This window comes from Epargyreus clarus, unplaced genomic scaffold (genome assembly GCF_041222505.1).
Source record: "Epargyreus clarus isolate Ecla_fem2 unplaced genomic scaffold, WU_Ecla_fem_2.2 ptg000032l, whole genome shotgun sequence".
Taxonomy (NCBI): domain Eukaryota; kingdom Metazoa; phylum Arthropoda; class Insecta; order Lepidoptera; family Hesperiidae; genus Epargyreus; species Epargyreus clarus.
In genome coordinates this window covers 10,488,276-10,515,198 of record NW_027332237.1, presented here as the reverse complement: position 1 = coordinate 10,515,198, position 26,923 = coordinate 10,488,276, and the positions used below count along the sequence as shown (strand labels likewise).

Below are 26,923 nucleotides of genomic sequence, written 5' to 3'. Positions count from 1 at the left end.
GGGATAGTTAGTCTCTTCAATCTGTTATTGTCCTAAAACTTAGCATTTTGTCTTATGAAAGAAATGAAGGTTTAGGTCATAGTGCATCACGCTAACGGATTTTTATAATTAAGCCTAGTGATGAGGCAGACGGGCTACCTGATGGACAGAAGTCACAGATGGACATTTGCAACACCAGAGTCTTGATAGAAAGCAGTCACCGTCGCCTATATACATTTGGAGGAGTCACCAATGCATCGCCGGCTTTGTAACATTCTTTTTGCACCTTTTTTGAAAAGCCCTATATCGTAGCGCTCTGGAAATACCTCAGGTGGACATTATCGATACTTTTACGAGTTAGATACTTTTTTATGAGTAAGTACAGTATTGATAAATGTATCGAATAGAATGCTATTCAATACCATGTTCTTCCCTAAAAGGACAAAATAGGTGTTGAAGGTTCGTACTTATTATATTGTTAAAAATTACAAATAAATGACAGTTAGAAATTATGCATACGTTTATTAAACATCCTTTGAAACCTATTGTTATTTATAATTTATGTAAAAATTTCTGCGGCATCTTTCAAGGTGCTCCCCTCAACCCGAACTAAACACTAACTTATCGATTGATAAAACGGCAAAAGGTTTGTACGTTTGTGACAAAATTTATGAGAATGGACTATATGTAAATTCAGTGTTGTTTATGGACAGCCGGTGCGTCGAGCGCAAGGTCGCCGGTTCAATCTTGTAAAAAATTCCATGACATTTTTAAAATATTTACTACTGTTGATATTAGATATTTAAACACTTATTATAGTCATATTATGTGGTTGTATTTCCTTATACTACCAATAAGGTGTTTTAGGATCCGACTACTTTACATAATTTTGAACTCTACATGCCTAGATGGTTTATATTTTAAATAAATAACAAAAAATCTTTAAAATAATTTAAAAGATAGGCATGGTGACTCAATTTGTTAATTTTTCTGCAAACAATTATTTATATTATTGGACTAAACGAATAATTACCTAAACAAATAATGTATTAAAAAAAAAAAGAAAAATTACAAAGTTTATTTTTAAAGATTGGGGGGGGGGGGGGGTATAATTTGACAGGTAATACGAAATTATTTTATTACCTAGTGTGAATCAATAACTAGAGAAACAATTAAAATCCTGTCTGCTTAAAATACAGCCTACATCATTTACAAACATTACTTTCCGCAGGCTCGACAAATATTACATTCAAAATATTTTTTTATTAAGAATCAGGTGATTGTAGGAACCACATAACCGGACCTCAAACAATAGTATAATCGTGATCGTTTCAATAATTTATTGAATTGAATAAATTTCACTGTTCATAAGTAGCTAATATTTAAAATACATATGACATGTCCCCATATGGTTCTATATAACACACTGGTGTATATTATTGGGAAACAAAGATAATTTTAACTGTGGTATCATTGAGTGATAATTTTATTAAAACTTATAAGGAGTTACATGTATCTAGTAAGTTTAAATCTAAACTAATATTATAAAGATGAAAACTTTGTTTGTTTGTTTGTTTGATTGTAATGAATAGGCTCAAAAACTACTGGACCGATTTTAAAAATTGTTTAACCATTCGAAAGCTACATTATCCCCGAGTAACGTAGGCTATATGTTATATGAAATATATTTGATAAATAGATTTTGAGGCGGTACAAAGTTTGCGGGGTCAGCTAGTATTAAATATAAAAGAGGTTTAGTTTGTTGTGTTCTATATCTGAATTGCATGAAATAAGATTTGATTTTTCGCTTTATACTAACTTATACTAACCTAAACTACATACAAAAATGCATTTTAGGGGCTCTATCTGCTTTATAAAGTGTTAATTAAAGGGTGTGGTGGGTGACACTAATGTGAGGGGCACTAACCTAGTCAGGGGTAGCAACGCATGCTCAATTTCAGATAGGATGTCTATCCTATGCGGGGTTGATTAATTGATTACTGCTGTCCATGGACAGCTGAAGCCACTTACCATCAGATGGACATGTTTTGGTACTTGAATCTTATAGAAAAGTGCAATAACTCACTTGCCTCAAAATATTTCAAATTTACATGTTAACAGTTACTAAAACCACTTCTAAAACTACTTATAAGTAAATACGTAAACAAGAATAAGTTATTCAATTTATAATTAAAACTTTTACAACTAATTTTTAATATCTCATAAGAATATGAGATTTCTTTTGTTTTCATTAATAAGACATCAAGCAGAAAATACCCATATTTTGAAACATAGGTCCTATGGGGATTACTTAAGGGATATTTTAGCGTAGAATATGTTTTGTGTTATGATATTATAGAAATACACAGTTTAAAGAATATCACACGTCGGATTATAGACCTTGAGTAGGATTTAACTGTAAAGGTGTTGGTACAATGAGCACTAGGATTCATAAGATCATTAAATTCACATAGGTATTGTTATCCTAATAAAAATATAAGCAATGAAAAAATATGATATTTGTCAATATGACAAGTATACCTCATATAAATCATACATATGTATTGCAACTTAACAAAAACAATGGAAATATGAGATTATTTATATTTGTTGTATGGTTTGATTACTTGTTTTCTAATAAAATTTCATAGTATTATTTCATGATTTACGCATTATTTAAAAAAATCGGATCAAAATTATTAATAATCTCTACTCTATTCTCCTTTAGATAAATGTCTACCATGAACTTGAGCTACACAATAAGCTTCAATCACACATTACAATAAACAAAACTTCAACCTCCCCAATGTAACCCAAACCTAACTTCAAAAAAAGCTCAAAAAAGCCCCGACAGCTCCGAGCTACCGTAAGAGCTTTATGACAATGTGAATGATGCTTAGAAAAATAAAATAAGCCGACCAAGCTAGCTAGAGATTATAAAATCGTAGGCCTTCTGTTTATTACTGACGCCCACCAATAAACTCGGAATAAAGTTAAAAAACAGTTCAGAAGGGTTGCATAGTCTGGTTAATAAAGGGATTATAAATACGTATAGAATTCTAGGTTCGATTATTGGTGGGATTTAGATTCTGTTCTGAGTCCTAGGTTTTGTGTTTTTTTGCTTAATCCAGACCCATACTTACAGAAGGTTCTCAGAAAATGTAGTGATAGTGGTCTAATGATTTTCAAATTCGGCTTCCCTATATAGGAGTCCGAGGTTCGAATCTCCAGCCACTCACTTAACATTTTTCAATATTATTATTGCGTATTAGAAATTAATAATCAATTGCTGTAACGGTGAAGAAAAATATCGTGAGGAAACCTACATGCTTGAGCTTTAAAAATAGTCTCTCAAAGGCGTGTAGTCTACCAGTTCGCACTTGGCCAGCGCAGTGGACTATGGCCTAATCCTTCTCAGTCTGAGAGAAGACCCGTGCCCAGTACCGTTACCATGAGTTTTTACGTTTTTGACAAATATGACTGTTTTGGTATTTGTTTAAGTATTGGCTCATACGATTTCCTAGCTCTAACACAATCCGCTAGGGGCGCTGATTGGAAATTGTATGGGCAAATACGTAAACAAATACCAAAACAGTCATATTTGTCAAAACGAAAAAACTCATGGTAAGGGTACTGCAGGGGGGCAGTTAAAGCTTGACGAGGATGGAAATAAACGTCAAGTAGATTTCCCTCTTAATTGCTGCTCCAAAAAATCATTTATATAGATACTAGTTAAACACTCGGCGTTGTTTGCAAACAGAAAGGTGATCTTAATTAAACGCTTTGTTTAGTACAAATTCCTTCACACGGCGGGACGTGACGGACGGACGGACAAACTTTCTCACGGTTGACAAATATTTTATATATGGATCAGGTGACAGTTATCAACGAATTAAATTTAATGGATTGACTTCATTTGTATGATTTTTACCCGAAGTTGTTTTTTTTAGATTTTTGTCAAATGTATTTAGCAAGATTCGTGTCCTAAAAAAAGATTCTAGCAGGGTTCCGTTTTGTCGTTTTGATATACGGAACCTTAAAAATAAATGATAATGATCCCTGAGGACTAAGCTGGAACGCCTCGGAAAAGTATGTCTACCTTACCACACCCTTCAAACCGGAACACAGCAATGTTTAACACTGCTGTTATGAGGCAGAAATAGGTGTGGCGGTGGTCCCGCCGTAGACGAACCACAAGGGGTTCTACCACCTTCAACTGTACTGAACATTACAATAAATTAAGGTCAACTTTACATGAACTCTTAATGATAGTGCTAAACTCTATCATATTCAACAATACAATAATTTGAACTTTAAAACCTATATCTAAATTGTTTATCCACTATGATTTGGAATGCATCATGTAAATATATATTTTTCTTTCTTACCTGCTTCATAATATTTCTTAAACCAATGTATAACGATATAACGATTAATTATACACATTTATTCAATTTTTAACGATATAAACAATAAAGTAGTTTATAAGTATAATACTACAAATAATTATTTTAAAAATACTATAAAGTACCAAACTAAAAAAATCGAAAGACAAAGAAAAAACGCTATAACTTCCGAAAACAAAAAAATGTAGCCGAAACGTCAGCTAGGCGACGCTCTATAAATCATTAGTTTAGTGCGTAGACAATATTTCAAGCATGGTCAGTGACCTACCGACCATCGACAAAAAAACTTTTTTCTTTTTCTCACACCGGATATCAACGTTGGCGACAAGTTGTGGCGCCTGATTTTTTTTACAACCAGCCAGTTCAAAAGTACTCTTAATAGTAATAAATAGGGTTTATTCTTGATTATTTGTTATCTGTCGGCCGAATATCGGCCCAAAATTGTCGCCAGTCCATTGTTTTTACGCATTTGACGCTCATTTTCGTTTGGGACAAAAAATCGTGTAACAGTTACATGGTCGTGAACTTAAATTTGGTTTATGGTCAGCCATAGATATCAATAAGAATTTATACATAGAAAAAATAACAGAATTCTCTATTTGTTTAGTTATAAAACGCTTGCGTAAACTGCTAAAACGGCTACTATACATTTACTAAAATGTAAATTTATTATTGTCATACATCATTTAACAATTAAGAATAAATGAATGAAGACCTCATCTGGCCTTAAAATAATACGATATACCTAATAAAAATATTAATAGCTATTACCTATTATTGTAATTAGTAAGACTTTAGGTTAGACTTTAATAAATATGTTTATCACAAAAGTATAATATATTAGATGGTTAAGTACGTATATTCATCGTAAATTGTCATTAATAAGTAAATAAATAATTAGTGCTAGTCAACTCAATAAAATTACTTTGTAGGTATACCTACTTCCTTTTATTATAAGTCATTACAAAAACAACATTGGTAATAAATTTTTATATTCATTAAAATACTAAAACTACGACATTTTTAATATCTTTAGAACGAACTATAGATTTAGTACATCTAATGGTTACAACTCAAAAACTGCTTAAATATACCTACATAGTATATGTTTTTAAAGATACACATTGTAGACAGAGCAAAGTAATCCCGCTCATACGTAAATACAAAATTTAAAGACAGAAAACAAATTCACAAAAAAGCACATGATTGTCTCAGCAGGTACATTTCGGCGCCGAGCTTATCAACTTCGCTAAGATAGCAAATATTTTGCGCATTCGTCACCTTGCCAGGAATTTTGCGCCCGATGGATTTAAAAAAAATCTATTGTCAAAACAGACGTCAAAGGCGGTCTATGAAGATGTCAGGTTGGTATGACAGCTGTCAAAATGGGCGGTGTTTGTGGCAAATTGGGATTGACTGACGGCGAGATTTGTAAAATATTTTCGGGCCGCATTTCTGTTGTGTCATCGCGTCGTAATTTCGAAAACGTTGCGAAGTGCCAATCATTTTAACAGATAGTGAGTTGCATTTAAATATCGAACGCAACTCATTAGGAGTACCGGATTCAAATCCTTAGATTAAACGGGTTGAGGTTGAAAAAACTAATCTTGGCGTTATCGTGTGTCCTCCATAAAAGACCTATAACGTCCAAAGAAAAAAAAACAAAAGAAATGTTCGAAAATCCGGCGTTATCTTTGTCCGGCGCCAGTGGCACCGAGGCGGGGACTTTTTTTAATTTTATTCTCCCCGAAGCGAAAATCCTCGGCGTTCAGCTCGTAATTGACAGAATTTACGCATCCGATAAGGGAAAGGTTTTATATTATTGGTTTAGTTTCAGCCGAGTAGATTGAAGCCTTTCATTTCTAATCTTTTTGTAAGCTTTAAGTATCAGCGGAGTGAATAAAATGGGTAACGTATGCTTTGTACTGAGCTAAGTTCGTTATAGAATTTTTTGTTTTTCGGACTTATATTATTTGCTCTAAAAGACGTAACATTGCAAATAAGTATAAAGACAAAAGCATAGCCTACTGGTTAAAACTCGACATTACCATCGGAGGTTTGAGGTTCGAAATTCAGGGATTTTTCAAATTACATGCCTTTTAATGTGTTTTTGAAACGTTTTAGATAGATACCTAGCGCCAAAATTATCCTTTTTTTTCAAATTTGTACCTATTTAAGGATATCTACTTGGATATTAATCGCGAATATAACGACACTATCTATCGAAATCGATCCAGCCCTTATAAGCTACGATATTATAAAGAAACTTACAAACATACAAGATACGCGCGAAAGACATAACCCTTCTAACAGTCGGGTAAAAAATCCCAATATACAATTAAATATACACAATACCTCTGTCAAAACTAGTACTAAAACACCCGGATACCCATAAAATACTAGAACGTAATGTGACAGTAACTTACCCAAACGCCACTAAACAAACAACAAAAACCTGAACTTTTTAGGTCCATTTCAAATGCGTATTTATTTAGTACAGTTTACGCGTGGGCCGCGGCCCTTTGATCCCTTACATTCCTCATTAGGACTTCCGTGTTGGCGCCAAAGGGTTAACCAATTAGAGGAAATGGATCGCTCTAACTATTCGTGAATAATGATTCAATTCATTCTCATTTGTTTTTTTTGTTTTTTCAATGAAGTAGTAACGAGCATTTTTTTAATAATATCTATAGGGGTAGCAGACGACCATGCAGCCCTGATGGTAAGTGGTACCATGCCCATGGACATCTGTTATCAATCCCACATAGGATTATATATTGCTGAGGTCGGCCACAGATTCGCCGCTTCCCCTGAGGGCTAAGCTAGAACGCCTTGGAATAGTATTTCTCTATTACCACACCCTTCAAAACAGAACACAACAGCACTTAACACTGCTGTTATTAAGAAATAGGTTGTGGTGGTGCCACCGGGGTAGAAGCACAAATGATTCTTAAACCTTCACAAATGATTATAATATTTTCCTTATTTGTCAAAGCAAGTAATACTTAGTTAAAAATTTCAATACGAATACCTATTTGGTAACTTCGAAATATAATTGGATTCGAACCTTCGACGTCTAGAGTAGAAAGTTATACCACTGTATTGCTTGAACCAATTTCTGAAACCTTTCCAAATTTTAATTAAAATCACTAAAAATCGAAATCATTTAACAGTCTGTAATTATAACTAAACTAATGCAAATATATGCTGTTCACATTTATATTTCTTGTTTATTTATACGCTTTCGCTCGTAACTCTGCCAATATCTAGATCGAATTCTAGACTAGACTTGAATTTACATTAATATACTTACTTACTTATAGACAAGTCTGTAAGGATGTTTGTCGCAAAATAACCAATGTATTCAAATCTATAAATATGTAAATAGAATTGCTACTTTATACGCATATTTCAACGAAATTAAAATCGGAATACACGATTTTGGATTTTTATTTTTATGTTGTTTTAACGTTACTGTAATGCTTCTTTTTAAGGTGGTAGAACTCTTTGCGGTTCAATTCCGGCGGCACCACCTTCACATATTTCTGCCAAATAACAGCAGTGTTAAGCGCTGCTTTGTTCTAGTTTGAAGGGTGTGGTAAGGGAGACATACGACGTACTTTTCCGAGGCGTTCCAGCTTAGTCCTCAGGGGTAGCGGCGCATCTGTGGCTGACCTCAGGTAGGTATATCTAATCCTATCTGGGGTTGATTACAGATGTCCATGGGCGGCAGTAGCCACTTACCATCAGGTAAAATGCTTGCATTTTGCTTCTAATAAAATTAGTCTAAGTTACTTTTATAATATTAACTAACTGCTAGTGAAAGTCTCATCAAAACCAACAAACAATCAGACAGACGAACCGACAAGTATAGTTCGCGCCAAAGTGCTAGTCCGCTCTGAAGTTGTTGCGAGCAGGTGTAGTCATACAATTTGCTATGGCGATGCAATTCATTTCTATATTCAGAGCGGACTAGCAGTTTTACGCGGTCTATACTTTGACATTACAAACGGACATTCAATTTTCTTTGTTTGTATAGTTAATACACGAACAAAGTCGCAGGGCACACACTAGCGACATAAATGATGACTTTAGACCCATTAATCGTAATCGCAGACAACGTCGCGTTACTAAAAAACTGTTATTTATCGTTTTAAACGTCAATTCTGACATTTGCTTTTTTAATCTGTGGCGATATCTTTTTAATTGTAGCGGACTTATTTTATACTTATTTTTTAGTTTTAGTCTTTGCAGCCAATTGTTTTAAATGTGTTGGAATTATTGTCCCACTGCTGGGCAAGAGTTTCTTCTCAGGATTAACATGGGCTATAGTTCACCACAGTGGCCAATCTTTGAGAATGTTTTTGAAACGTTTTCTTTCACTTAGTTGAACTAAACTAACGCCTAATTTCGAAAGGTCTATATAGAACGCCTAGGATTCGAATCCCGGACCTCCGATGTAAAAATCCGTTAACCACAAAGCTGCAGAAAGTTATATCCGTACCAAGCGTGAATAAGTTGACAAGTGGAAAATGCACAATTTTATTGCATCTATGTGCAGTATTTGGTGAGAATTATTTAAATGTTTACAAGAGGCATGTGTATGGTAAAAATACCCGTTAACTTACCTATTTACTCACCATATAGGTAATTCAAACAATCTTAATGTTTATTATGATTAAAAAATATAATAATGTGTATATATACATATTTGTATAAGTAGGTCGTATCAATATATTCACGCCTGGTACCCATATATACGTTTTAAAGAATCTAAAATGACATTGTTTTTAATTATGACATTTTTTTTTATAATTTGTTTAATGAATTTTCTCATAATAATCCACTTACAAGTTACACTAATTATTATTACTCGTATAAGTAGGTACCCTGTCGTTAGTGATAAACTTCACAAAATTACAACATCTGACCATTACATATATTTACATAATTTAAGTTAACCGTAGGTATCTATGAAACCGTGCCTCTAAACCTTTACTAATATATAAATTATAAAATTTGTTAGTTTGGTCCGCTATCATTGTTTAAATAATCAAATTTCATGAAAACATGAACATGTGCTACCAATTATCCCGAAAAAAGACCATATACATGGACCATTTAACGGTGGTATTATAATAGTTCGATTCTATAGGCACCACCGCCACACCTATTGCTGCCTCATAACTGCTGTGTTCTGGTTTGAAGGGTGTGGTAAGGGAGACATAATTTTCCGAGGCGTTCCAGGTTAATCCTCAGGGGTAGCGGCGCATCTGTGGCCGACCTCAGGTAGGAATATCTAATCCTATCTGGGGTTGATGCTAGTTGATGAGGGGGACTGCATGCTAGTCTGCAGCCTTATATTATAAAAAATGTACCACTGATGGTAAAAGGTCGCTGCCATCCATTGACACCTGTAATCAACTACATATAACACAGGTTTTACTTGAGGCCGATCATAGATGCGCTGCCTCTCTTGAGGACTAAGTTTGTCGTCTTTTGGTTAGTCAGCTGGCTACCAAACCCTTTCACCAAAATTCAGAACCCTTTCACGTTACCTTCACCTACCTTCGAGTCAAACTATACTTGTTATACCTCTACTATCTTTTATATTAGTTTTTCTATTAAAAAAACCTTATTAAAAATGTTTTCCTATTACTTAAAATACAAATTTAAGCAATTAATTAATTTTAAAATGTAGTTTATTTTTAAATACAATTAATAATAAATGTTTCATAACATTTTACCGTCTTACCTAATACATGACCTTATTAAAGATATTATTTTTCTTGTACATAAAAAAAATATTTTAAGCAATTAATTAATTTTAAAATAATACGCCTTTAAAAATATTTAAATTTTACTTTAAAATATTTCCATCAATTAATTTTAAAATGTAGTTTATTTTAAAATACACTTTGTTACATAAACACACAGGTGAGAGGTCTGTCTTGTTAATTATAATTGAAATGATATTGATTAGAAGGGCTTACTAACCTATCATTTTATTTAAATGCCCCATGTTCGTGTGTCGTCATTAGCATACATAGATAAACATAATTGCAAGGAATATAGAATGAAATGAATTATTTATTCAAAACTACTAACACGTTCTTGTAACATGTTAATAACAAGTAGGTTGTAATGGTTAGTCTTTTTTAGGTCTGTTATTGATATCAGAAACGGGTTATGCACTCTGTCCATGTTAAATGGTCATTTTAGGGTTCCGTAGCCTAAGGGTAAAAATGGACCCCTATTACTGAGCCGCTGTCTCTCTCTTTGTTACGGGTTCTACTTCTGGAACCGTAATAGATACTTGAAATATTTATAGAGTATATATAACGGTGTTATAACAACACATAATAAAAATAAAAAGCTAGAATATATAGGAGGGTCACAACACATTAAAACCGTTTTCTTTCGACGTTTTCCACTTTATCGATTGAACCGTAATAGATATACAGTTCAAATTATCACAATGCTTTTACCTACTATTATGGCTGCTATGATAACAAATACTAAAAATAAAAAAATATATAAAAAATTGGTGGTACAGAACCCTTCATGTGAATTCGACTCGTTCTTGGTCTACTATTTATTCTGTTATTGATATCAGAAAGGGTTTATATGCAGTCTGTCCATCTGTTAAGTGGTCATTTTTATATTATACTGTCTATGACTGTATAATTGATGTAATTATCAAGTTCATGGCAGAACTCTTTGTGGTTCGACAGCGAAAGCACCTCAGAAAGGTACCACCATTATACCTATTTCATATAAGTGAGACATAGTTAGCCGAGACGTTCTAACTTAGTCCTCAAAGGTAGCAACGTATCACTAGCCTATCTCAGATAGGACTCTAATCCTATCTCGATTTGACTTCAGATGTCCAACCGGATTCTATAGCCTTTTCATAAGTGCTTATCTCTAGAAATAGGTTTCTTTGTATGCTCCGGGTAAAATAATCTTAACACCTTTCAAAACAAATTGTAGAGAGTACCTAATTCAAGTGGATCATTACGTTTAATAAGAAGCAGAATGATTCATAGCAGTGATATGGTTAAGAAACTCGGCCCCTCGAACGAGGGGTCTGAGGTTCAAATTCGACGCACCTCTGATTTTTCAAAGTTATGTGCGTATTAGGAATTAATTATCACTTGCTTAAACGGTGAAGGAAAATATCGTGTGGAAACCTGCACACCTGAGAGTTTTATTTAAAAAAATCTTTAAGGTATGTGAAGTCATGCAGTGATAGCCCAGTGGTTAAGAAACGCGGCCTCTCGATCGAGGGGTCCGAGGTTCAAATCCCAGGCACGCACCTCTGATTTTAAAATTTATGTGCGTATTAGAAATTAATTATCACTTGCTTAAACGGTGAAGGAAAACATCGTGAGGAAACCTGCATACCTAAAAGATTTATAAAAAAAAAAAAAAAATCTTAAAGGTATGTGAAGTCTACCAATACGCACTTGGCCAGCGCGGTGGACTATGGCCTAATCCTTTTCGTTCTGAGAGGAGACCCGTGCCCAGCAGTGGGACAGTAATGGGTTGATGATGATGATGATGATGTGAAGTCTACTAATACGCACTTGGTCAGCGCGGTGGACTATGGCCCAATCCTTATCATTCTGAGAGGAGACTCGTGCCCAGCATTGGGACAATAATGGGCTGATAATAATGATGATGATGTGTAACGCCGTAAATATAAGATTTTCGTAAGGTTTTACCATAAAAACCAAACCACGCAAGACCATACTGCGAACCTACTTAACATAACTAACTAAAGTTTCAAGCTTAGCTATTTTTAAGATAATTTTATACAACGAATTCCTAATCCTACTCTCCGATATCTAAATGATTAATAATAAACGTCGGATAGAGATAAGGCTCAGACATAAATAAGTTGAAATATATATTTGTTATTCGCTCTACCTGTACCTACTCTAGATTTGCTCGCTTTTGGATAATAGATCTGATAAGAGTATCTAAATATCGACTACTATTTTTACATTTCAAATGTTTGGATTTTTTTTTCAATTTTAATACGGCAAATATCTAAACGAAGATCTTTTTTATGTATGAAAGTAATATTATTAAATATTCTAGTAGTAGTAGTAATTACTAATAAACAATAAACCAACGAGATTTTTAAAATTGTATCATATTATTGTTTGGGAATTAAATCTGGAAGGGAACCTCTTGTTGGCCGGACTTTAGGGTCATCATCATCAGCAAGCCATTACTGTCCCACTGCTGGGCACGGGTCTCCTCTCAGAATGAGAAGGATTAGGCTATGGTCCACCGCGCTGGCCAAGTGCGTAGACTTCACATACCTTTGAGATTTTTTTTATATAAATCTCTCAGGTATGCAGGTTTCCTCACGATGTTTTCCTTCACCGTTTAGCAAGTGATAATTAATCAGAGGTGCGTGCTTGGGATTTGCACCTCGGACCGCTCGATCGATAGGCCGAGTTTCTTAACCACTAGGCTATCACTGCTTACTTTTGGCCATTGCACCACGCTAATAGAATAAGTTTAATGGCCATTGCAGCCTATGGACATTATCCAATTTCAGTTTTTTTTAATACAGAAGTTGTAAGGACTATGCAATCCACCTGATTTTAAAATGTGGAACGAACTTCCTCCTGAGGTATTCCCTCAGGACTCTGACATGGGGCTCTTCAAGAGCCGTGTAAAAAGAGCTCTCATACAAAGCCGGCGATGCATTGGCGACTCCTCTGGTGTTGCAAATGTCCATAGGCGGTAACTGCTTTCCATCAGGTAGCCCGACTGCCTTATGGTTAGGTTAAATATGTATAAAAAAAGTGGCTAGGTACCTATACCAACTATGGACATCAAGCTAAGTTTTGTTGTTAGCCCTGAGGTCTAAGTAACATCAAGTTTATTTCTTTCCTGTACCCTTGTAACTATGTAGTTAGTACACAACAGCACATAAGTTTTAAAACAGTCTAAACCTAACTTTATGCGTCTTTTAACCTAACTTTTACTTAGATAAACTTTATTTACACACTACCTATCAATCACAAAAAACACAAATAGGTTAACATATGCAACAACGTGTACATATGTTTTATAGTTGATAATTCGCTACCGTACGTGTGCTTAGATAAAACTATCTGTGAACACATGTTGGTATAACGCACCCTTATTTGAGTTTCGGCCTTGGAATATACAACGGTTAGGTAGATGACGTATGTTGATGATGTATGTGTTGTTTATTTATACTCATGGTTTTAAAGTCGTTTAAAATTTTATGTGGAACTAGCTGACCCGGCAAACTTTGTACCGCCTCAAAATCTATTTATCAAATATGTTTCATATAAAATATAGCCTATGTTACTCGTGGATAATGTAGCATTCGAATGGTGAAATAATTTTTAAAATCGGTCCAGTAGTTTTTGAGCCTATTCATCACAACCAAACAAACAAAGTTTTCCTCTTTATAATATTAGAGTAGATAAGTGACGTCCGTTATTAATAATCGATCTATCCAAGCCTATCAAAGATCGAAGTTTGATAATTTTTGTCTAGTAAAAAATCGAACTCACACTGTTTGGTAAACAAACAATGGATAGATCATTTTTTAGTAATGAGGGTTAGAAACAATTATTTGTTTTCTGTGCCTATTACAGAGTAGGTATATGGATGTGGCCCTGTAAAAATATATTGATAAATAATAAAAATGTTGTATTGTTCATATGAAATAATATTTTTATTTTTTTAAATGGTTTCTTTTATTAAGTAGATAAATATAGTATTAACTATATTAATTATTTTTAAAACATGAGATTGAGTACTAATTGCAATAAAATTAATTAAACTACATACTAGTAAATATATTACTATATAGCAGCAGCGATAGCCTAGTGGTTAAGAAACTCGGCCTATCGATCGAGCGGTCCAAGGTTCAAATCCCAAGCACGCACCTCTGATTAATTATCACTTGCTAAACGGTGAAGGAAACCACCGTGAGGAAACCTGCATACCTGAGAGATTTATAAAAAAAATCTCAAAGGTATGTGAAGTTCACCAACACGCACTTGGCCAGCGCGGTGGACTATGGCCTAATCCTTCTCATTCTGAGAGGAGACCCGTGCCCAGCAGTGGGACAGTAATGGGTTGATGATGATGATGATAACTATATTACTATTTGTATTATACTAAACAACCGAAATTTCAATCAATAAAATGTTTTAAATTCTTTCACTCTTGCAATAATTTAATACGTAACTCATTTGTAAGTATAGTTAGAAGAATAAAACTAACGTTTACTCCACATTTTTAACAGGCAGAATAATTAATTATGTATGCATTTCTAGATATTTTTTTCTCAAATTTCAATGTTTTGTGATTTTATACTTACGTAACAGACGTATAGCTGTATTTTATAATTTTATCAAGTAAAAGTTTTAAAGTTCATTTAAATGTTAAACCTAAAAAATAATGCTGTTTGTATTAGCACTGTCTTTGAAATTTTGTCACATTAATATTAAAAAAAATGGATTTAGTTGCTTATAAGGTGTTATGTATTTTAGTCTCTACATTTTTGTAAATTCTTTGTATATTATTTAGCGGTTTTATTTCATGTAATGGTTTATGCGGTGTTATGTCTTTTTTCTCTACATTTTTGTAGATTTTTCGTATATTTTTAGGTTTTAGGTCACACAGTATGTATAAGAAAAAAAGCCTCAGAGAATTCTACCAATGATATATGATACACAGCAAATACGCAGTCGGTAAAACCTTATCTTAAATATAAAGTAGGTAGTGTAGCTCCAACAGAAAGATCAAAAAGGCTTCCCTAAATATTTAACCACACTCGAGGCTTCTAAACTCTACAAAGGTAAGGCGGCTTGTGAGAAAAAATATAAGAAAAAATGTAGAGTCCTGTCCGGTTATAAACGGCTGTAAATTGGTAATGCGCCCATCATAGAGACGGACACGTGCGTTGGGTTTTACCTAAATACCCAGAGTTATAGATCTAAAAAAATGACTTTTTAAGCAGATTGACCAGTAGTAAAATTAGCCAAAGTCTATCAGATATCTTTTCTAAGAGTTAAAAAGTAAAAAGCATGCAGTGCACTTGATGGTTAGTGTTATAGTCCGCGTAAAACTGCTAGTCCGCTCTGAATTTAGAAATTTACCACCATAACAAATTGTATGATGTAGTCATGCTCGGAGCTACTTCAGTTTGGCGATAACTATTATGAGTATTTTACAGAAAGCGATCTCAGATCACTCCTGAGGCCTAAGATGCCTCATATCTATGTCAGCCAACTTTAGCACACCCTTTCACTCAAGCGCTTCACGCTAAAAATAGGTGTGGATGGTCAAATACAGAAAGTCATATCAGCTCTACCACCGTTTAATATAGAAATGATAGAGCTTCAGGTCCATATCAGCTGTGAAAGGGTATTTATAAAGTTGTTTGTATTTTTTTATTATCTGCGTCTTTTTGATTTTTACAAAAGTAGCGTAAGACGCATAAATAGTTTGGTAAGTGCTCTGATTAGTAAGTAAATATTAATTATAATTATTTGTTTAATTTTAAGATAAGTGCACCTCAAAGGCATGTTATTTTTTTAATTTGATCATCAGGCGGTTTAATAAACAGGACCTATCTAACATACAATTGTTTGGGGTTAAAATTAAAATAAATACTTATAGGAAAGACAAATGTTTTTTGCAAACAAACTTTTTTCCAACATTATTTCGTTATGACAGTGAGAAATGTGATCATGGTTAAATATTTTAATCAGGAAGAAACAAGTTTTTGCTTAATTTTCTTCTGAACTACTAAGTTCTTCTTACAACGATATTAAATGAAAAGTTATAATTAGCCGTATGTAAATTTTAATTAAACCAAAAGTTCATTAATTAAATTTTTTATGCAGCGCTATATTTGACAAAATCATACGAGCCTAAACTGAGTAATCGTCAAAATATTTACGACAAAAATTTATGGTTCGTTTTTTGTGTCTACCTTAGTGGGTATGTGTGAGTGGACGTGGCTACCGACTTCGCACCCCCATAAATACCCGGTGGTCTTAGGGGCTACCTACTTTACAAATAAATATTGTTTACCGATATTGAAAGAATTTGTAGCGTACTATAATTTGGGTTACGGAAACTTTCTTGAGTTATTTTATTATTTATTAAAGTGACAACTCCTTTAGCGGCGTTGTGCATTTTTAGTGATGGGTAAAAAATGTAAAACTCGCGTCAGGGCACATGGCCTGATCGAAAATTCGTAAGACGACAAAGCAAACTGCAAAAGCTAAGATGTCATCCGGTGTCAGCATAGAAAAAAATATGTCAATGGGTGTCGGTTTCATTTTTATTTATTAAATTTTGTTATTCAGGTGAACCCGGTGCACCCGGAGTGCAACATGTTGATTTTTTAAAGATGAGAGCAGATATTATTACCGCTTGGCGATAAAGATGGCTTAATAGCAAGGTACATTTCTTTTGTTATAAAATGTATATAAATTATTTTGGTATATCTTTAAAATAAATATATTTCCATAAAGCCAATATTTTCGACCTCTGGAAGGACCCCAATCTTATTTAGGTGACCACATATGTCCATATACGGCACTGGTTACTTACCATCATATGGACTGCATGCTCGTTTGCTACTTCTATCTTATAAAAAAAATAGTTTTGGTGGCCAATCTCACTCTTACTAGTCATAAGATTGATTGATCAGATGTCAGTCTGATTGTAAGTTTTTTAGACACCCACATGTCAGGTATGTAGGTCATATTTTTATCTTATAACAGCAGACATACTTGTCCCAGACGTTCCAGCTTAGTCCTCAGGAGTAGAGTGCATCTGTGGTCGACCTCACCTAGGTATCTAATCTAATCCTATCTAGGGTTGATTATAGATGACCATGGGCAGTAGCCACTTACCGTCAGGTGGACTACATGTCCGTTGGCTACTTCAATTCAATAAAAAAAAAAATCACAAAAATATGCAAATTAAGGTATCTATAGTATACAGGATATTCAAATTGAGGCATATTTTACAGAAAATGTATTATTTATAACAATTATTAGACCGCTATAATTATTATTATGTATATAAACAAGAATATTACAGTCTTTTCCTGTGCATACATTTGTATGGAAATATAAAGTACTAATTATGAACACATATCTGATTTTATATTTTAGCTGATAAACATAGTTATATATGTACCATTAGGATAATATAACACAGAAAACTAATTTGATACTTAATTAATTAATTTGTTAGAATTTATAAAAGATAAAAAACTGAAGATAAGGTTTTAAATTATGTAAATAAGAATTGTTTAATATTTATTTAACAATGTATAAGTTGCTTTTTATGTTTAGACCGCGGTTTGCCTAGGTCTCAAAATGAGGCTAAAAGTCAAGCTTAGACTATTATCAAACATTTTACAAACATGTAAATTCTAACATACTAAAATTCTTTAATACCTTTCATATAAAAAGTATATCAAAAAGTACTGCTATATCCTTATTTTAATTAAGAGTCGATTTTTTTTGTTGACCGATGTGGCGCAGTTACCGTTCCAGGTTCGATTTCCGGCCACGCAAACTTTTGAATAATTGATCCAGATTTGTGTTTAGGAGTGTTTATGTTTATCGATGTGTGTGTCATCGATGTGTAGGTCTGTAGGTACATGACACCTACATATACGGAAAGTGTGAGACTATAAGTAAGTATAAACCTCTCTTCGATAAGAGTAGCAGACGAGCATGCAGTCCACCTGATGGTAAGTGGCTACTTCCGCCCATGTACATGTGTAATCAACCCTAGATAGAATTAGATTCCTACCTAACGTCGTCCACAGACAGCCGCTACCCCTGATAACACAGCTGGAATTAAACACTGTTATTAGGCAGAAATAGGTGTGGCGGTGGTGCCGCCGGAGTCGAACCACAGGGTTCTACCACCAATAAAACTTCAATATTATAAAATAAAAAAGTTATACCTATACCTATAGGTATAAAACTTCACGTGGTGTTATCATTACATACCTAAGACTAAAAACCCAACCGTATTCCACACTAAAACTGGAATTACAATGCATTATTGTGAAGGGAAGGAACTCTCTAAGTTTAAACACGTTGTATAAACATCACTCTAGCCTCTGCGTAGCGTTTACTGCTAAATCTGCAAATATAGACAGCCTCACTTGAAACTGAATACCTATTGGTTTTACAAAGTAGCCTAGCATCTAGTTATAGACTTCAGGACACAAAAATGTCTGCAGTAATGAAATGAAATGAAATGAAATATATTTATTTTGTATAGGCCAACGGCGGCACTTACAAATTGTCAGGTACAATATTTTCTTAAACTACTAACGCGACCTCTACTGAGAAGATCCGGTAAGAAACTCAGCGGGTTTGTCTTTTTTTAAATTTATTATTAATTTTAAAATGCTATGAAACAGAAAAACTAAATAAACGTGTAAGTATGGGTAGTAAATTACCAAATAACATAGGTACCTACTTTTCGTTTTTTTTTATAATATAGAAGTAGTAAATGTATATAGTTCATCGGATTGTTAGTGGTTACTGCCGCTCATGGACATCTATAATCAACCCCAGATAAGTTTTGAACTCTGAGGTCGGCCACAGGTGCCTTGTGATCTCTGAGAACTAAGTTGGAAAGGTACGGATAAGTATGTCCCCCACATCCTGCAAACTAGAACATAGTAGCTAAACACTGCTGTTATCAGGCAGATATACGAGTAAGTTTGGCGTTGATGGCTCCAGAGTCGAATCACAAAGGGTTTTACCATCTTCAGAACGTTGTTAAGACAATAATGGATCACATATCAATAATGCCGTTTCATATGATAATTTTTTACAAAAATATACGAGTAGTTACTTAGTACTTTATAAAAAAAAAACAAAATTTTTAAACTATAAATATTTTTCAAGCGAAACTGTCTACACTGTGACAAATTTCATAAACTCATAATCTTTTACTGAATAGACGGTCAAAATACTTTCAAATGATTTAACATTAATTCATTCGTAAATTTTTTCATAACTATATCTACCATAAATATCTATAAATAAAGAAAAAATAATCTAGAACGAAATGGAGAATGAGTTGTAACAGACGAAACACTAAAAATTTACAAAATTTATTTTTTCATATTTTTTTTGTATAATAAAAAAAGGCATATTTTAAAACTTTTCATAGCTATAATTAATCATACTTATTAAGTAATTAGAGGACAATTTGATAAAAAATATTTTTGAGATAATTAACCCTCTCATGTTTGAGTGCATGCATTAGCAAGATCATGGGGGGTACTTTCGACCCCCTTTATAGATGTTCTTTTAACACATCCTAGAAAAGATTCCTTAGATAAATTTTATATTAGAATTTTCGTTTTTTATTATAGAATTAGCAAACTAGCATGGCAATCTATAGTCAACACCAGATAAGATTATAAAAAGTAGATACTCCTACCTATTATATTCTGATGTTGGCCAGAGATGCATTGCTACCCTTGAAAACGAAGTCCGAAAACCTCGTTCCTTACGACATTTTCAAGCAAAAATAAAGGAGTGAACACTGTTGTTATAAGGCAGGAAAACCTATGTGTGACGATGGTGTCTTCGGAATCGAATCACGAAGACTACCACCTTTGGAACTTAAGAAAATAAACGAAAATCTAACATTCCACATACGTTTTATTTATTCTCTCTACCATAAATCAGCTTTTAGTAAAACCGAAAAATACCCATAAATCGTAACCCTCTAATGCTCGGTTGCGCTTGCATTAGCAGAAATAATGCGGGGTAGTTTCGACCCCCGTTTGTAAATCAATCAGGCAACCCCTTGCATTACGCTTATTGGTTAAAGTTATCCAAGATTGGATGGATTTCCAGAATTTGATTAGCGAGCGTCTGGATGGATAGATTATTATAATTTGATAATGGAAGTAAGTAAGTTTTTATTTAATTTTGATCTTTGAAATAGATTTTATGATTGAAGTTTAAAAATTAATTGCCACACTCTTTCCATTTGTTTTTTATTTTTCTTTTAAGAAATCTATCAGAAGACGGAAAATAAGTTAAATTTGGTTTATAACGTTTGTGCATTTCAAGTCACAAATATAATGCGTCATTGAGTACTAGAGTCATTGGGACTACTTCATATTTATCAACTTTTTCGTTCTTATGATTAAAAATTAATTGTTTTAACGTAAACCTATGAACAAAAAAGTATCCAAACTACTCGTGACTAATCGTGACATCTATCATATACTGTATTGTTTGTGAAAGGTCCATTTAGAAAATTAATTATTTACACGAATCGTTTCGAAAAATCGTATTAATTCGTGTAAGTATGAAATCGCTTTAATAAATTGGTTATGAATTGTTAACGTGTGAAGGCACCGTAAGTCAGTTACGATTTATAAAATCAAAATACTTCATAAACATACAACTACAAACTGGAATAAAATAAAGATTTCAAGGAGTTCATAATCTTTCGATAAAATGCTTCATTGTAATAATAAATCCTTGAAAATGTACCTATATTTTTTAAATTTGTTATCACACAAAGCACTAAAGTAAAATATAGAATTGTACAAAAGAAATAATCTTAATAGCTTGCATGTCCTTGCATCATTTGGTCATTGCATTACCACGCAAATATTGCATGCATTAAAGTTTTCTTTGTTCTTACAGTCAAGTCAGGTTAAAGGTGGTGAACCCATGGTTTAGCTGCATTGGTATCTGCCACACCTATTTCTGCTTTATAACATTGTAACATGTAACATTACAAACATCAGTTTGTTTTGTTTGGAAGGTGTGGTAATATTGCCTATATTACCTTGGCTGAGGAATTTCACCTTAGTCCTCAGATGAAGTAAGACATACGTGGCTTATTTGAGATACGGCTCCAGTTGTTATTTTGGATAAATAACAGACGTCCAGGAGCTGCAGTAACAACTTGTCAGGCTGAATCAGGTGAACTGCCAGCGTGTTTGTCAATTCAATCTCCAAATAACCTTAAATACTTTATGCAACGTCTTTAATTACCGTTCTAAAACCCTCTTCTAATTACTGTATAAGTTATGATACGATAATTTAAGTTGTAATTAAGTGAGAGGTTTAAAAAAACGATATTTTTAATAAAACGTAACGGCTCAAATAGACTTCTCCAGTAAGCTTATGGAGAAAAGTAGTAAAATATATTTTAAGAAAACTTTGTTGATAAACCTCCAACTACTTAATAATATTTTAATACTTCGTACTATTTTTTTGATTATACATTTAAATTATACTTTGAAGTAAGTAATTTAAAACCTAGTTCACTTTAATTTTTAAAGCATTAAATAATTGTCCCTTATTATTTCAGTCTCAAAAATATTGTTTTATTAAAAAATATGACTCTTGTTAAAAGTAGTAACATCAAGATAAAAATTCAGCATATATAAATTCTAATGAATTCAAGTCTTCATTGTAAGAAAAATCTAATCTTTAAAAAAAAAAGCAAACAAAGTACGTTTTTGTGTCACAAAAAGCTTAAGAATCAACAATTATTTAAACAAACATTTCAAATTATAAAGAAAGATACTCACTCGGCATCATCTCAACATGTGAGGAGGTGTCCATGATGTTGTGGTGATGGAGCATGTCGGGTGGGGACTGCACGAGCCCGCCACCGCCGCCGCTGGCCATCACCATCCCTGATGATGAGGGGCACCGAGGGTCACCAACGCTCGAGACACAAGCTATTGCTGCGAGAATTTTAATTTTTTGACCTTTAAGTCGGCAATTCGTTAGATTTTTTTCCTATTGGGGTACAATTTGTTTAACAGCGCAGTTGAAGGGTTAAACGACTTCTCAAACATCTAAGTTACGTTAAACACAGACTATATCCGAAGCTATACACTTGTAACGTTAGATTAGATTTAAAACGACATAACACTAGATTCTGTCCGGAGGCACTTCGACATATTTTTACAAAAAAAAATGTTTGGTGCCCGACACGCACATCCTTCCACGGCAGAGGCCAAGCCCATACTGCCGTATTATATCTATAATTCTATGGATCGACGCCAAAGCGCATGAGTGGACCTACCTTCTCCGGGATTGGTGGAATTTTAGAACGCCTTTTCAAAACTAAACCGCTCATTGGCCACCAGCTTCTCATTTTCCCGCCCTAATCGACTATACCCTCACAAAATGGCGCCCCCCTTATAGCCTTTTGATGCTTTTTTGAACATTTTCTTTGGTAAAAAATAATCCTGTTCGAATATAATGAGCATGATTTATGGTTTTGATCCGCTGCCTCCTTACTGGCCTTATTTTTTAATCTAGTCATGTTAATCTTTGGTGTTTAGGTAGTTTGTTTTTGAGCGCGCCTCGATTTTAGTTTGATATTTAGCGTTTAAAGGTTATTTTTTCTTGTAACTCGTGTCGTGTATGAGATAGTCGGTTTACTGTTTGATTAAAGCAGTTAACGTCAATAGCGACAGGGTAATTGCTCTCAGCTGTTTTATAATTACATGTTACTTGTGGTACGCCAATTAAATTTATAGGTACATACCTACGAGCAGACAGTCATTCAGTTTTATTATATACTCACATTCCATCTCAATAAAACTGGGCCACTCGTTAGCATAGCATATAAATATAAAATAAGACAAGTAAAATTTATGTCCCTTGGTACAATTAATTACATTTTTTTTGATGTCGCATTCGCAGGGTTATAAATAACTTGGGATGTAGAGATTGTAGATGAATTAGAGTAATGTTTTCGTGTTGTTTTATTAAGATTGGTAGCTGTAGATATCAACGTACATTTGTTCTGCATTGTTTACGTTTTTGGGGCCATAGTCTGCCACGTAAGCCCCTTTCAAACTTCACAAAACTTTAGATAAGTACGTATTAGGTAGCAAATCTATGGTTGTTTTACTTAGAATGTTTTCTTTCATTAATAAAACTAATAAATAAATAATAGGTACGTATGTACCTAAATACCTACCTGTAAGCATTTAATTTTTAAGATTTTTCAATCTATTTTTATACCTCCTGAAATAATTAATTAGGTATGATATATACCTATCAGTATCTACGTGAGGATGGACGATACCCAAACTTGCCATGGTTTTATGTTATGTTATGTATTTTGTTATATTTTATATTTATAACAGAAAAATGTTTAATAACCGAAATGTTTTTGAAAATTCTAAATTCTAGTTCAAGAAATTCAGAAACACTGACATAGATATCAGATGTGATTTTCAAGACAAATATTTGACAAAAAAATCAGAAACACGACACACACATTTATAGGTATCTACCTATATCGCAAAATAGACTCAAAAATAACATTGTGAAGAAACCTGCAGAGGTGTCTGTGAGATCTACAAAAAAGTCTACCAAAGCCAACTTGGACAGTGTGGTGCACCGTACAGTGTTGATGATGATTATTAGTTAGGTACCTACCTAGTAAAGATGACGCGGTAAATATTTCTCAAAAAAATATTAAAAAAATCATTATTAATGAGTTAATTAGTAACTCGTCAATAAAAAAAAGAAATAGCGAGATATCCTAATTGTCACGTCAACGTGTGAGGTTCTTTGTCTTGTCACTGAAAAAACAAAAAATCGGCGCCAAATGTTCGCGCCAACGTCATTAGACGAACCACAGATAAAAAATAGTTTCATTTATCTGTGGGACATTTTTGGCAGATGTCGCGATAGAGTTAAGTATTTTGGCCCTTATTTTTATGGGTTTAGGGGTTTTGCAAAAAATTAAGTGTTTTAAGGAAGGAAGTAGGCTCGTTAGAACAGATGGGAGACTTACTGATAAGTTAAGTATGCAGGATAAGGATATTGGACATGTGATAACGTAGAGATGTGAAGATTAACATTTTTAGATTTTTTACCAAAGTACCTACCTACAGTACCTATCTATCTAATTACCTACTCTCATACGTGTACCTTCATACTAATAGGAGCTGTAAATGATATCACAATAAAGCAATGTAGGTACCTGTCGCGAAGTAGCTTAAATAGCCGTTCCAATAATAGCCTAGCCTTTTACAAAACGGTACTGTTTAACTAGCTTTTTTTATATATTTGAGCCTAACGATAAAGCAGACGTGCTACCGGATGGATAGTAGTCAACGTCGCCTATGAACATTTGCACACAAGGGGAATCGCCAATGCATCGCCAGCTTTGAAGGAGAGCTCTTTTTGCACCTTTTTTGAAGAGCCCCATGTCATAGCGCTCTGGGAATACCTCAGGAGGAAGTTCATTCCACATCTTGCTTCCTGAATAATATTCAGCGGTAAAGTCTAATAGCTACTTATGCCTAATAGCTACTTACGCCATTTAATGAACTGGCTATCTGATGCTTATGCTATGCATATGATGAAATATCTTCGACCAAAACCAGACAGGAGAAACTACGGCTTAGTTTTGTAGGCAAACATTTGATAGATTTATTATTTTATTTATAACGGGGATGGGCAAAAATTGACAAATTTCGATCTAAGATGTGTACCAACCTACATTGTAGGTACCTACCTACTTACTCGTTAGGTACCTAACTAGTAACTACTTTTACTTAGTTTTAAGTCCTTTTTTTTTTTTTTTTTTTTTTTTTTTTCTTCTTTTCGAGGGGGAAACCTTCAAAAGGTACCCGGTGCCGTGGGAGCCACACGGGGTTATGTGGGATTCTTACCGCACTAAAACCCTTCCGGTGGCCGTCCTCGGCGCTGCGTTGAAGACTTCGGGATCTCAACCGCAGGGAACGCAACCGGAGTCCTCTAAGCGCGATTGCCCCATCGGGCTCCTCCCAGGTGAGCATAAGCACGCCACATCCTCTGGTGTGTACAACGGCATGCGGCCACACATACCGCCGTCCTTCCCGGGGTCGCTAGCCGGGCGGTTCGAGCTCCCACTCTTGCCGCCCGCAACCCTAGAAGCCTCCTTTTAGTCTCCTCTTACGACAGGCAGGGGATACCGTAGCCCACCAAGGTATAGTTAAAGTACCTACTTAGGTAGAATTATATTATAACGATAAATATTTTGGTTTTCATCATTTAATTAATTAAATATCAGTAGAACTTCCACAAAGCTGAAATTGGAACAAAGCCAATAAGCAAATGAGTTTGAAAAATCACGAAGTTAAAGAATGGCAAAGTAAGATAACTTTTCTTTGCTTTATCTTTTAATATTTGGTCAGCATTGTGCTGACATTTTCATTTTACAAAAATGTTAGGTACCTACCTACTACCTACCTATAACTTTAATGTTCTTTTACCTCTTGGCTAATCTAAATGCTAGCAGACATTGTAGGTACTACTTACAGATTTACAGAGATTTGAAGGTGCTAAAACCCTTTGTGGTTCAATTTCTACCTCATAACAGTAGTGCTGCTGCTGTGTGTGCAGTGTGTGAGTTGCTGTGTTCTCGAACTCTGGTAGAAATCCAATCCATGGTTGATTACAGATATCCATAGGCGGCAGTAGCCACTTACCATCAGGTAGACTGCATGCTCGTCTGCTACTCCTATATTATAATAAAGATGCAGCGATCAAACGCAGCACTCTGCAAAAAAACGCGAGAATCGCTTTTAAGCATGCAGTGACTAAAAAGCGCGTTTGCGACACCAACCAAAGGCAGCAAGACACCAAAATGGTTAGCAGCAATAATGTCGAGAAGAAACCATACCCGTCTAATGCGCAGAGGGTTCCGGGTTCAATTCCCGGACAGATCCCGGATCTAGGTAAATGTGAATTTAGTTTTCTGTCCTGCGCCTGGGTTTTTAGGTATCTATATGACCATGAGTGTGTCCATGGCACACACAGGCACAGGTAATCCTAGTGTGTAAGAATCTGTGATTGTAGGAGGCGTCGAGCACGGCATAAATAAAAAACATGTTTAGAGAAATTTTACGAATAAGTAACTAATATTGCATAATTTACATAGTAAATTAATAAGTATTTCAAATATTTTAGGGACATTTTAGCACGGAGACGTGGCAAAACTTTTTTACGCAACTATTTCAATTCTCAAAACTGGTCACATTTTCTTGTAAGGAGTGAGTAATCTTTACTAATCTATGTTGGTAGGTATAAGTTTCTTTTTTTTTTACAATTTTTGTATTAAAGTTCTTCGTATGAAAACTCTTAAAAATCTTCTAAACCTAACACATTATGACAACATAAATAAGGTGTCCAAATAAATCCATATTTAGCAGTTTAAACAAAAACTCAAAGCATCGTCACAGCCGGTTTCGTGGCAGTCTTCTCGAGTCCCAATTCCCTGAACATTATTCGCGCATGCGCCGTCACACCCCTACCCTTAAGGGTATGTAGGTAAACTCCCCACGGCACTCACTGACGTGATTCATCCGCGAAACCTTAATGGAAGCGAAATTTTATTGAAATTACCTATTTTGGTTTCGCTACCTGTTTGTAGGCATAGATAAGTAAAGATTACTCACTCCTAACAAGAAAATGTACCCAGTTTTG

At 34.2% G+C, this 26,923-nt stretch overlaps 2 protein-coding genes across 2 annotated transcripts in view; one reads left to right on the top strand and one right to left on the bottom strand.

Moving 5' to 3' along the window:
• tup (LIM1_Isl and LIM2_Isl domain-containing protein tup) overlaps window positions 1-22,444 on the bottom strand; it is a 63,616-nt gene extending 41,172 nt beyond the window's left edge. The window contains exon 1 of the mRNA XM_073090423.1: window positions 22,012-22,444. Coding sequence (XP_072946524.1) covers window positions 22,012-22,117 — 106 coding nt within the window. The 5' untranslated portion in view covers window positions 22,118-22,444. The remainder of the gene's footprint in view (window positions 1-22,011) is intronic.
• Window positions 1-26,923, top strand: part of LOC140755020 (G protein-activated inward rectifier potassium channel 3) — a 502,832-nt gene that overhangs the window by 218,176 nt on the left and 257,733 nt on the right. The window lies entirely within an intron of this gene.